General features: G+C 36.1%; 1 protein-coding gene across 2 annotated transcripts in view; it reads left to right on the forward strand.

Annotated features, from left to right (window-relative positions):
• The first annotated feature begins 278 nt into the window (after positions 1-278).
• The window catches only part of SRFBP1 (serum response factor binding protein 1), a 95,987-nt gene continuing 83,056 nt past the window's right edge, over positions 279-13,209 (forward strand). Inside the window, exon 1 of one of the 2 annotated variants that reach the window (XM_003761263.3) lies at positions 279-581. In XM_003761263.3, the coding sequence (XP_003761311.1) occupies positions 546-581 (36 nt within the window). In that variant the 5' untranslated portion in view covers positions 279-545. The remainder of the gene's footprint in view (positions 582-13,209) is intronic. The other variant, XM_012542610.3, reaches the window with a different exon arrangement.

Genomic DNA, 13,209 nt, shown 5'->3' on the forward strand with positions numbered 1-13,209 from the left:
ATTTTCTAGAAGTCCCCGGGCAAGTCACTAAACTCAGTTTCACTCCGTTTCCTTATCCGCAAAGCGTGCCGGAGAAGGAAATATCAAAACATTCCAGTATTTTCCCCAAAGAAAAAAAACCGGAGTCTTGAAACGGATACGACAGAAGGAAACTCATCCAATTAACGGGAAAAACTGGAAAAATCAAGCAACACAATCTGAAATAACGGCACATACTTCATACGGCCACTAGAGAAACCGGTTACGTCACCACACGGCGCCGGATGTGGCGCACCACAATCTCTTCAGATCTTTCCCGGAACTTTTTTCATCAGCTAACGTAGGTCGGTTTGTAAACCACTAAAATTGGACGTAAGGAGCTTCCGTAGCCAGGAAAGGTTACTGCGCTTGCGTGGTGCGGTCTGTGTAGGTGTTCCAGAGAAGTGTGCTCAGAAGGTAAGCGCTGTGGTTGTCAGCGCGCAGCTTTGGTCGTCCTCCGTTGGGGCTGCGTTGGCTCCTCGCCGTCGTCCTCAGCTGCGGCAGCGTTCGCTTCTCGGGGCTTCGCCATGGCTCAGCCGGGAGTACTGAACCTCAATAACGAGGTGAGTGGGCCGAAACTGCCTCCTCTTTCTCGGCTTCCCCGAGGGCCCGGGCGGCGTTAGCGTGGCCCAGGACTCGCTGCTGCTCCTCAGTTTGTCTGTAAAATGAGGGAGTTTTGAGTAAGATTCTCCCTGAGCTCCTTCCAGGTCTAGTCCGCTTTCCGAGCGGAAGCGGCTGGGAAATTCTCTCTTTCCCCCGGGCGTCCTCAGCCTTGGGACTGAGATAGGGGCATAGGAAGCGCTGAGGACCGGGGAAATCATGACTACCTGGAAGGAGGATGATGGAGAAAGGAATGAATGGTCCCTGGCCCTGGTTAAATGCACGATTCCTCTCCACCCTTTCAGTATATATAGCCTTGCAGAATGTGCGCGGCGTTATTCCCAACTTTCCCTTAGCACCTATATCCTGGAGCCATCTGATTATCCTCGAGAAAGCCACTCTATACTTCAAATGACTGCTCTTCTCGATTCTAGACTTTCTTCCATCAGGATTCGACTTTTGTCATTCAGCTGAAACTGCCCTCTTCAAAATTAAAGCGATCTCATTAATTTTTACTGCGGCTTTCTTAGTAAAATTATTTTCTGTGAGGAAATGTGTGGCGAAACACAATAGACATGGTGTTTTTATTTAGGTTGGTAAAGTCTTCACCAGCATCTGTCAAGAGATTTATTATCATAGGATCAATAGATCTAGAGCCGGAAGTGATCTCTGAAGCCATCTAGCCCACTTCTTTCATTTAACAGATGAGGAAATTGAGGCTCAGTGAAATGAGAAAAGTACATACATCAGTAATAAGTTTTTTTGTTTTTTTGTTTTTTTTTTTTGGCCAGGCATTCTCTTTTTATATATTTAATAATAATGGCTTTTTAGTTTTCAAAATACATGCAGAAATAGTTCTTAACATTCATCCCTGGAAAACCTTGTGCTCCAAATTTTTCTCCCTCCTTCTTACTTTCTATACAGCAAACAATGTAAAATAGCTTAAACATGTGCAATTCCTCTAACCATATTTCCACATTTGTCATGCTGCACAAGAAAAATCAGATGAAAAGGGAAAAAAAATATGAGAAAAGAGAAAAAAATTAAACAATCAAAAAAGGTGAAAATATTATGCTTTTATCCACATTTAGTCTTCATAGTTCTCTCTCTGAATGTGGATGGTTTTTTCCCATCATAAGTCTATTGGAATTGCTTTGAATCATCTCATCATTGAAAAGAACCATCGCAGTTGATCATCACATAATCTTATTGCTATGTAAAATGTTCTCTTGATTCTACTCGTCTCACTTAGCATCAGTTCATGTAAGTTTTCCAAGTTTTTCTGAAATTCGCCTGCTTATCAGTTGTTATAGAACAATAGCATTCCATTAATTCATATACCATAACTTATTCAGTCATTTCCCAACTGATAAGTATCCACTCAGTTTCCAATTCATTGCCACCAGGCATTCTTGTAACACTATTTATCATCATGGCATTTCTCTGGTCAAGAATTTGCAATGATCTTTTGCAAATCCTTCTAAGATATCTTCATTCTACCTTTCCAACTTTGCGCTCTACCAATACTTGATCTTCAGAATTCCATCCCGGGCGCTCTTCTCTTCCTCTATATTTTTCATTTGGTGATCTCATCAGCTCCCATGGATTATTTACCATTTCTATTTAATGATTTAATGATTCTCAGGTCTACCTATCCTACCTCAAACTTTCTGCTGACCTCCAATCTCCCATTTTCAGCTGCTTTTTAGATAACTTGAACTGGATGTCCAATAGGCACCTTAAACTCAACATATCCAAAACTAACTCCCATTACTGTAGAGAGTTTTCTTCCAGTTACTCAGTCTTAGGACTTAGAAGTTATCCTATACTCCTTGGTATTTTTCTCCATTTCCCCACCCTCTATTTTTAATCTGTTGCCAAAGCCTGTCAATTTTACCTTTGTAGCCTCTCTTTCTTTGACACTGTCGCCTCTAGTGCAGGCCATCTGTCACTTCATACTTGAACTATTGTAATAGCCTACTGATGGATCTACCTGCCTTGTCTTTTCCCGCTCCCATCCATCCTCCATTCAGCCCGACTCAATAAACCCCCGTGGTTCTCTGTTGCCTCAAGAATTAGATGTAAAATGATCTGTTTGGCATTCAAATTCTTCATAAGTTAGGCTCTCCTAATTCCCAGTCTTCTTACATCTTACTTTCTTACATCTTTTCTTCCAGCCAATGAAACTATGCCTCATGGCTATTCTGTTATTTTTTTTGTTTGGTTTTTTTTTTTATAGTAACTTTTTATTGACAGAATCCATGCCAGGGTAATTTTTTTTACAACATTATTCCTTGCACTCACTTCTGTTCTGATTTTTCCCTCCCACCCTCCACCCCCTCCCCTAGATGGCAAGCAGTCCTATATATGTTGAATATGTCCTAGTATATCCTAGATACAATGTATGTGTGCAGATCCAAACAGTTTTCTTGTTGCACAGGGAGAATTGGATTCAGAAGGTAGAAATAACCCGGGAAGAAAAACAAAAATGCAAACAGTTTACATTCATTTCCCAGTGTTTTTTCTTTGGGTGTAGCTGCTTCTATCCATCATTGATCACTTGAAACTGAATTAGGTCTCTTTGTCAAAGAAATCCACTTCCATCAGATTACATCTTCATACAGTATCGTTGTTGATGTATATAATGATCTCTTGGTTCTGCTCATTTCACTTGGCATCAGTTCATGTAATTCTCTCCAAGCTTCTCTGTATTCGTCTTGCTGGTCATTTCTTACAGAACAATAATATTCCATAACATTCATATACCACAGTTTACCCAACCATTCTCCAATTGATGGGCATCCACTCAATTTCCAGCTTCTAGCCACTACAAACAGGGCTGCCACAAACATTTTGACACATACTGGTCCCTTTCCCTTCTTTAGTATCTCCTTGGGGTATAACCCCAGTAGAAACACTGCTGGATCAAGAGGTATGCACAGTTTGATAACTTTTGGGTCATAATTCCAGATTGCTCTCCAGAATGGTTGGATTCGTTCACAGCTCCACCAACAATGTATCAGTGTCCCAGTTTTCCCGCATCCCCTCCAACACTCATCATTATTTTTTCCTGTCATCTTAGCCAATCTGACAGGTGTGTGGGTGTATCTCAGAGTTGTCTTAATTTGCATTTCTCTGATTAATAATGATTTGGAACACTCTTTCATATGAGTGGTAATGATTTCAATTTCATCATCTGAAAATTGTCTGTTCATATCCTTTGACCATTTATCAATTGGAGAATGGCTTGGTTTCTTATAAATTAGAGTCAGCTCTCTATATATTTTGGAAATGAGGCCTTTATCAGAACCTTTAACTGTGAAGATGTTTTCCCAGTTTGTTGCTTCCCTTCTAATCTTGTTTACATTAGTTTTGTTTGTACAGAAGCTTTTTAATTTGATGTAATCAAAATTTTCTATTTTGTGATCAATAATGGTCTCTAGTTAGATCTTTAGTCACAATTTCTTCCTCTTCCACAAGTCTGAGAGATAAACTATCTTATGTTCCTCCAATTTGTTTATAATCTCGTTCTTTATGTCTAAATCATGGACCCATTTTGATCTTATCTTGGTATACGGTGTTAAGTGTGGGTCCATGCCTAATTTCTCTCATGGCTATTCTGTTAATAAGATACTCCATCTGTAGACTCTCAGAATTTTCTTTGGCTGTCTTCCTTGCATGAAACTCCTTGCCCTTCTGCTCTATTGACCTCCCTGACTTCTTTTAAGACCTAGCTAAAATCTTGTTTTTTTACAGAAGCATTCCCCAGCCTCTCTTGATTCTAATGCTTTTCCTGAGTTAATTGCTTCCTATTTATCTTATGTGGAGCTTATTTTGGTATATTTGTTTGCATGCTATCTCTTCCTTAGATAGTAAGCTCTTAGAGGGCAATGACTATTTTGCAGTGTGTGTGCGCACCCACTCATACTCGTGTGTGTATGTGTGCCCCACAGTTTAGTACAATTCCTGATATAGAGGATTGGTTTTTTGCAATGTGCTACTTGTTTTGTTGATATACATCTTCATTGTGCCTCTTATTCACTCTACTCATTTCTGTAATCCTTTGCTAGTGCTGTTTTATCTACCAGCAAAACCTTCTCCAAAACTTGTACTCAAATCAATTTTACTCATCCTTCCAGGTCTACTTTGAAACGTATGAGACATGATCCATGATCTAAGGAAGTTTGTAATATCATTTAGGAAATAAAACATATACACAAGGAAATAAATTTAATCCAGCACTCTCATTTTGCAGATGAAAAAATAGAGCCCAAAGAACATCAGAGACTTTTCCAAGATCATACAGGATAATAACAGGCCTGGGAACTATACTAGACTGAGCCTTTATTTTAAATTCATTATTTTTTTTCCTCGAATTCTCCCTCTGAAAATTATTGTAGTTTAGATCATAGAACATTAGAAGTAGCTATCCCCTTTAGTTTGCATGTGAAAAAAGTAAGGTACAGGGCTATATTCTTATCTACCTAAAACAGTCATTATTTAAGGGCTCACTATGTTAACCAGGCATTGTATTAGGTGCTGAGGATGCCAAGAAAAAAATGAAAAAAATTCTTATTTCATGGGGGCATTGAGGATGAGAAAGGGAGGAGAAAAGATCTACAGAAATAAATGTATGCAAAATAAATGCAAGGCAATGATTTTTATTATCGATTACTACTCCAAACCTGATTTTTTTTTTTTTTTTTGTTTATTTTCAATTTTTCTTTCATTCAGCACTGTTGGGGATAGGGCAGCTAGGTAGTACAGTGGATAGTGTTGAAGTTGAGAGTCAGGAATTCAAATTAATTATGACTTAGACATTAACTGTGTGACCCCTTGCAGGTCATTTAATCTCTTTCAGCCGCAATTTCCTTATCTTTAAGAAGGAATAAAAATAGCTTTGGTTAGGTTGTTATCCTTTGTTCTCAAGGAGAACCAAAATGACTTCACTGTGTTAGAATCCAGTTACAGTATCTCCAACTGTAGATGTTCAGACCAACATGAGCTCAGAAAACTCTGCCACAGGTCAGATACAAATGGTTTCTATAAAATTTGGGGTGGTCCCTAACTTTGCACATCTCGCCTTTCTGAGCTAATTCAATTCTGTTTTGCTCATAGAGTGCAGCACCTTCTCTGATGGCAGCATGCCTTATCGGGTTGCCCTGTGCCAGTGTCTCCTATGCCATACAACCGATTCTAAAGTTCTTAGACACCTTGAGAGTGTCCTTATATTGCTTTTTCTGACTACCTTGTGAGTGCTTGCCCTGGTGGGAATTCTCCATAAAATAGTCTTTTTGACAAGCATACATTTGGCATTCAAATAATGTGGGTAGTCCAACGGACTTGTGCTCTTCAGTAGAGTTGGAATGCTTAGCAGTTAAGTTCGAGAATGGACCTGAGTATCTAGTATTTTATCCTGCCAAGTGATTATCAGAATCTTCCTAAGACAAATCAAATGAAAGTGATTCTGTGCCCTTCCATTGTGCTTGGTACACTGTCCAGGTTTCATAGGCATACAACGATGAGGTCAGCACAATGGCTTTGTAGATTTTCAGTTTGGTAGTTGGTCTAATACCTCTATTTTCCCACACTTTTTTTCAGATCCTTCCAAACAGTGAGCTAACTCTGGTAATGTGTGTGTTAATCTCATTATTAGTGTGCACATCTCTGGAGTAAAAGTAGTACCTACTTTATAGAGTTCTGTTTTGAGAATGTAAAATAACATCTAAAGTGTTATGTGAGCTTAAAAATGGTTTTTAAATGTTAGCTATAATTAGAAATTTGACTTCTGAATAAAGGATATATTATCATATTTAGAGAAATGAAAAACATGGATCAAAAATCTGCATATAATTTTCCAAATTTCTAACTTATTGCTTTAGTCTTCTTTTTATCAAATTCATTATCAGAAAATTAAAAACATAACAGTAACTTACATTTGCATAGTATTGTGAGGTTTTCAAAACACTTTGTTAACAGCCTTATGAAGTAAAGCAGTTATTATTAGTTCCAGTTAATATTACTTTATAGAAGATACAAAAACTCAGAGAGGTAAAATGCTACCTGTAGTTATTATGCAGTTATTAATTACCTCACACTTATTTTGAATCCTGATAGCCTAACTACATGTAGTTTGGGAAACTTTTTCCATTAGGACTTAATGCCTCTCTTTAATGCAGATAGGAGTTTATTATAAACTTAATTTCATTGATCTGTAATATCTGGACTTGAGGGTTCTGCTACATAAATCTTGACTTTAGAAAAATCAGTTCATCCTGGACCACCTCAATTTTCTCATCTATAAGATGAGATGACTAGTTGTTCCCTAAGGAAAGGTCCAATGCTAAAATTTCATGATTTACCTCACAAAGATAATAGATATTGTGCTTTATTACCATAAACACTATAAATTCTAGCTTGATTTACCCCTTATGATGCATGCTTTTACTTACCAACGAATAAATAAAAAAAAAAATTTCCTTTGAGCATATTGTAGTTTATCCTAAGTGAAGATGTTAATGATAAAGTATAGGAATAAAAAAAGGAAACTGAAATAACACTTTTGAAACTTTGTATTTCCCCTTTCAAGTTATTTAACAGCTTCTAATGATAATTTTGATTTCATTTAACATAGCCTTTTTTCCATTTGTAATAGTTTATGGGCTACAGATATTTCTACAAGACCATGAAATGAAAACTAGATTTTTTGTTTGTTTTATTTATTTTTTTCTTTTAAAGAGGGTAGAGGCCATTGAAGTTCCTGTGCATTAAATCATTTCCCTCCCCCTCCATAAACTGTTGATATAGAAGAAACCCCCAAGTCTGAAAAGGGTGACCTGGAACAAGCCAGCGTCATCATCACAATTTACAAAGATTATAGTTGGATTTATCGCCTGAAGTGGAGCTTGCTAACTGGAACCGTGACACAGTGCACATCTGTTCAAAACCCAATTAGTAAGGGTGAAATATTTATTATACTTTGCAAACAAAAGAGGACAAGGAATTGGGGAGGGGAGACCTAGAAAGGATTGATGCAGGAAATCACAGTCCCAAGGGGAGAGGGAGGAATTCCAAGTATCAGAGTGGTGGCCCTTTGATAGATCAGAAGGCCTTCCTGATGATAAGTGGCTTTCACAGAGACTTGAGCACATACAGTAAGATAAGGGGATGTCTCCCCAAACCCATCAAATAGCATGTGTCTAAGAGCCCAAGGTCTGTAAATCACCAAATGACTCAAGGCCTGCTTCATAGCTGGTATGAACTTAATTGGCTTCAAAGTTACTGATTTTCTACATATCTAGCTGGGTCTACTCTCAGTCACTGAAAAGGATTGCTTGACATCGCAAGTCCTCTTGATTGGATGTTACACTGTTTCATTTTTTAGTTTCCCTGTAAAGCTCTAACATATTTAATTGGTTATTATAAGCATTACAGAGCCCATATTCATACCTGTAAGCAGTCTAACCATTTTGCATGTTTAATCTCAAGATTAACATCACAACTTCAATGTTGTTCCTTTATTTGCCTATAATGGCTTCCTAGGATTTGATTTTCAATACAGAAAAAGACATTGCTCTCTAAAATTTTATAACTTGAAAGGCTATATATGGTATAATGCTTCGTTTATAAATTAATGAATTCAACTTAGATTACCAACTTTTTAATTAAGTGTAATGCTTTTGAATGCTTCTTGTTTATTTCTGAGAAATGAGGAGTTAAAGAAAAAGATTATCAGTTTTACTCCCCCATATATCTTCCTAAAAAGACCTTAGTCATACAAATTATTTTCCAAAAACCTTCTTGTGTTATAATGCATCAAGTAAAATTAAATGTTAAATTCTTATTAGAGTTACTATATTTTTATTTTTAGAAATTTTACTCTTGCACAGCAACTGTTTTGTATTCAATTCTGATTGTCATATTTTGTGAAGAATGCCAATAAGTCTGGAGTGTTTCTGGAAGATGATATCACTGATTGGTAATGGGTTTTAAGACATAGGACTGGTTGAAGTAGCTTGTGATATTTATCCTGGGAAAGAAAAAAATTAGCAGAATTCTGATACTTGTCTACAAATTACTTGAATAGCAGTAAAGTAAGAGAAATGTTGCATTTAGCCACACACTCAAAATTCTTCACAGTTTTGAACTATCATTTCTTTTTAGCCTTATTGCACATTATTTTTAACTTCCTTATAGTTTGTGCTCTAGTGAAAAATGACTATTTACACTCTCCATTTTATGTAAGCCTTTGCTCAAGTCCTTCCCAGTGCTTAGAAGTCCTCCTTTTTTTTTTTATGTTTATTAATTTTTTTTTTTTATTTAATAGCCTTTTATTTACAGGATATTCTGGGTAACTTTAAACTTAACAATTCCAAACCTCTTTTCCAATTTTCACCTCTTTACCCCCCATCCCCCTCCCCAGATGGCAGGATGACTAGGTAAATACATTAAAATATAAATTAGATACACAATAAGTATACAAGACCAAAAGCGTTATTTTGCTGTACAAAAAATCAGACTCTGAAATATTTACAAGTAGCTTTGAAGGAAATAAAAAATGCAGGTGGCATAAATATAGGGATTAGAATTCAATTAATGGTTTTTAGTCATCTCCCAGAGTTCTTTCTCTAGGCGTTAGTTTGTTCATTACTGCTCCATTGTAAATGATTTGGTTGATCGTTGCTGAGGATGGCCGGTCCATAAAGGAATCCATATAATATTATTGTTGAAGTATATAATATCTCCTGGTCCTCCATTTCACTCAGCATCATTCTGAATCTCGGCCTTTCTGAAATCATCCTTTGGTCACTTCTTACAGAACAGTAATATTCCATAATATTTTATACCACAATTTATTCCCATTCTCAACTGATGGACATCCATTCATTTTCAGTTTCTAGCCACTACAAAAAGGGCTGCCACAAACATTCGTCCAAAGGTCCCTTTCCCTTCTTTTATTCTCTTTGGGATATAAGCCCAGTAGTAATACTGCTGGATCAAAGGTATACAGTTTGTCCGAGCATAGTTCAAATCTCTCAGAATGGTTGGATTTTTCACAATTCCCAACAACATCAATGTCCCAGTTTTCCCACATCCCCTCCAACAATCATCTTATTTTTTTCTTTACCAATAGGTTGTGAAATATTTAGGTTGCCCTAATTTGCATTTCTCTGATTAATAATGACTTGGAGCATCTTTTCTATGACTAGAAATATTTCAATTTCTTCATCAGAAATTGTCTTTCATTCCTTTGACCATTTTCAATTGGAGAATGGCTTGATTTTTTATAAATTAGAGTTAATTCTCTATAATATTTTGGAAATGAGACCTTTATCAGAACCTTTGACTGTACAAATATTTTCCCAGTTTATTGATAGAAGTCCTCCTTTAAACATACCTACAGTCATTAAAAAAAAAAAAACAACTCATTTTTCAATTTCCATTTTGAATGTTATGTTCATGTCATGTTATTCAGTTTCATGAAGTATTTCCCAATTATCTTCCCTACCTGGAAATCTTTCCATATTTGTATCTCTTTTCATTATACAGTTCTGAATTTTATTTTAGTATTCATTCAAGTGTTCTATTTCCTTAAGAGAATTCAAGTTTCATGTAGACAGAGACTTTGCTTAATGTGGTTTTTATATTTCTCCCAGAACCTTACATAATTCTTTGAATTCAATACATATTTTAAGGTTTTTTAAACCAAATTATTTTTATTATGGTGGTATATAAGCAAAATTCTTTTTCCATCTACTGGGTACAAGTTCCTGATTCTCTCCCCCCCTCCCCCCCATGATGTAATTTTTGTATCTTCAATCTGTTAAGATAAACAGTTCTTAAATGTCTGTGTCTGTGTCTGTGTCTGGTGGCACACACTTTGGCAATCTGGGGAAGCTTGTGAAGACCTTTTCAGAGTATTTTTTTAAGTGCATAAAATAAAATACATGGTTTATTGGCTGTTGCCCTTTTTTTGAAGAGGACCAAAATAATTGCTGTGCGTTAAGAGTCAAGTTACAGTATGCCTGACTGGCTGATCAGACCAGTATGAGCTCCGAAAACTAGTCTACCACAGGTTAAGTACAAATAGTCCATTTGAATATTTAGGGTAGGTTCAGAGAGGACAGTGCCTTTTCTGATGAAGGCATACCATGCCTTTTCAATATCTCCCATGTGATACAATCATTTCCAAAGTTTTTAAGAGATCTTGAGAGTGTCCTTGTGTTGCTTTTTTCTGACTATTTTTGCACTTGCCAGGTGTGAGTACTCCAAAAGTAGTTTTTTTTTTTTTTGGCAAGCATATGTTGGGCATTCAAATCATGTGGCCAGCCCATTGGAGTTGTACTTTCTGCAATAGCGTTTAAATGCTTGGCATTTTAGATTGAGAAAGGCCCTCAGTGTTTTTTATTTTCTTACCAAATTATTTTCAGAATCTTAAGACACTTCAAATGGAAGTTTCTGGTATGGCACTGATACACTACGCAGGTTTTATAGGCATACAACAATGACATCAGAAAAATGGCTCTGTAGACCTTCAAGATGGTAGTTAGACTAATACAATTTGTCTCTTCCACCTTCTTTTGGCTCTTCAGAGCCTCCTAAACATTGAGCTAACTCTGACAATGCTTGCAGCAATTTCATTATCAATGCGTACATCCCTGGAAATTATACTGCAAAGGTAGGTGAACTTATCCACAATAATCAAAATTTCTCCATTTGCTATAACCAATGGTCCCACATATGTGATATAGGCTGATGGGGCACCTGTGTTTTCTTAGTGCTAATTGTTAGACCAAAATTAGACACAGCAGAGAATCGTGCCACACTTTTCTTCCATATCAGCTTCAGAGACTGCATTGAGCGCAGCCATCTGCAAACAAAAAAGCCATATACCAACACTCCCTCCACTTTTATTTTGGCTTGTAGTCTTTTCAAGTTGAAGAATTTACTGTCTGTGAGGTAGCTAGCTGTGATGTTGTGTTTCACTTCTTTGAAGACATTTGACAACATGGCTGAAAACATCATGCTAAAAAGCTTGGTAGCAAGCACACATGCTTATTTTACTCCATTGGTAATTGGGAAAGTGCAAGAGCATTGTCCATTATCTAGAACGCTGGCTAGCATGCCGTTATAAAATTGACGAACAATACTGATGAATTTCTCTGGGCAACCAAATTGAGAGCATCAGAGGCCTTGAGTGATTCTACATATATTATATACAGACTTGTTCTGCTCCTGGCATTTCTTCTGGAGTTGTCAGCCAGCAAACATCATAGCAACCATTTCTCAGCCCTTTCTGAAGCCATAAAATAAAATACAAAAGATTACAAAGGAAACCAGTTCTATTGAAATAGTTATTAAAATATATTTTTTAAAGTTCACAAAGCCCAAAGAAAAAGCATTTAATTTAGAGAATAGTAGGGAGTCATAGGAATATGTGCTAACAGTGGATGGGGGAATTAGTGAAAAACACTATTTTTTCCTATCCCTTCACTTTTAAACATCAGTGATTTAGAGGATCAAGGTAGAGGAGTTGAAACCATGTAACTAAAAGAAATACTTTAAATCCACAGAAGTTACAATCTGTCCTTAAGGTTAATATCTTGTAATTTGCAATTTAAGATGTGCTGGGACATCTTAAATTCTCTTTTATTTCTTAGGAGAAAGTGAAGAGGAAAATGAAGTGATTTGTGGTTTTAAATAAAAGTATTATTGTACTTGTAACTTTTGTAAATCTAACACATTAATAGATGTTTATTTAAGTAACTGTAGGTTCTTATGGGTTATAAAGTTCCTATGATTATCATTGGGTAAGTTTTCTATTTAGAACTTTAATGTTTTTCTGAAGTAATATTATTTTGGAAAACTAGTTACTTTCGAATTACATTTTAAAAATTTCAGCTAGGTGGCAGCACACATTCACCAACTGTTGTGCCTTAGCTGATTATTTTATCCTCTGTTCTCCATGTATGATTTCACTTGTTTCTCATAAAAAATATGAATATAATACTTCATTAAGGATGCATAAAATTACCACTTGACATTTAAATAATATTAGGTACACAGGGCTCTGCCCACAGGAATTACTTAATAAATTGTGATTGAATCAATGAGTTCTTGTCACTAGTATAAATTAAATGTCCAAAATTTGGAAAGTTACTATTTGAGTCACATCTGTTCTTTAATCTTTGACTATTTTCCCTCCTATCCTCTTCCCTATTTTAGCGTTATTTCAGAAACTTGAACTGTTCAAAACCTTGACACCAGTGGTTCCAAATTTATTAGTATCCCTTTAGTAACATCATTTTTATGAACTACTTTCACCACAATAGAATAATAGTTGTATGTTAGTATTCTTTGCTTAAGAAAACTCATAGTTACAAAGTTATTGCAAGTATAATTTCCTTTTAGATAAATTTGTATTTTTTTTTGTCATACCAGCAATATATCTGTGATTTAAGAGATAAATAGTTTTTACTGGTCTGTAAAAATAAGATGAGCTGAAGTTATTTCAGCTTTTGTGGGAGAAGCAGAAGAAAAGGGACTTGGACTGAATGACCTGAATAACAGCCAAGACACATAAATTTAAAG

The sequence above is a fragment of the Sarcophilus harrisii genome, chromosome 1 (assembly GCF_902635505.1).
Source record: "Sarcophilus harrisii chromosome 1, mSarHar1.11, whole genome shotgun sequence".
Taxonomy (NCBI): domain Eukaryota; kingdom Metazoa; phylum Chordata; class Mammalia; order Dasyuromorphia; family Dasyuridae; genus Sarcophilus; species Sarcophilus harrisii.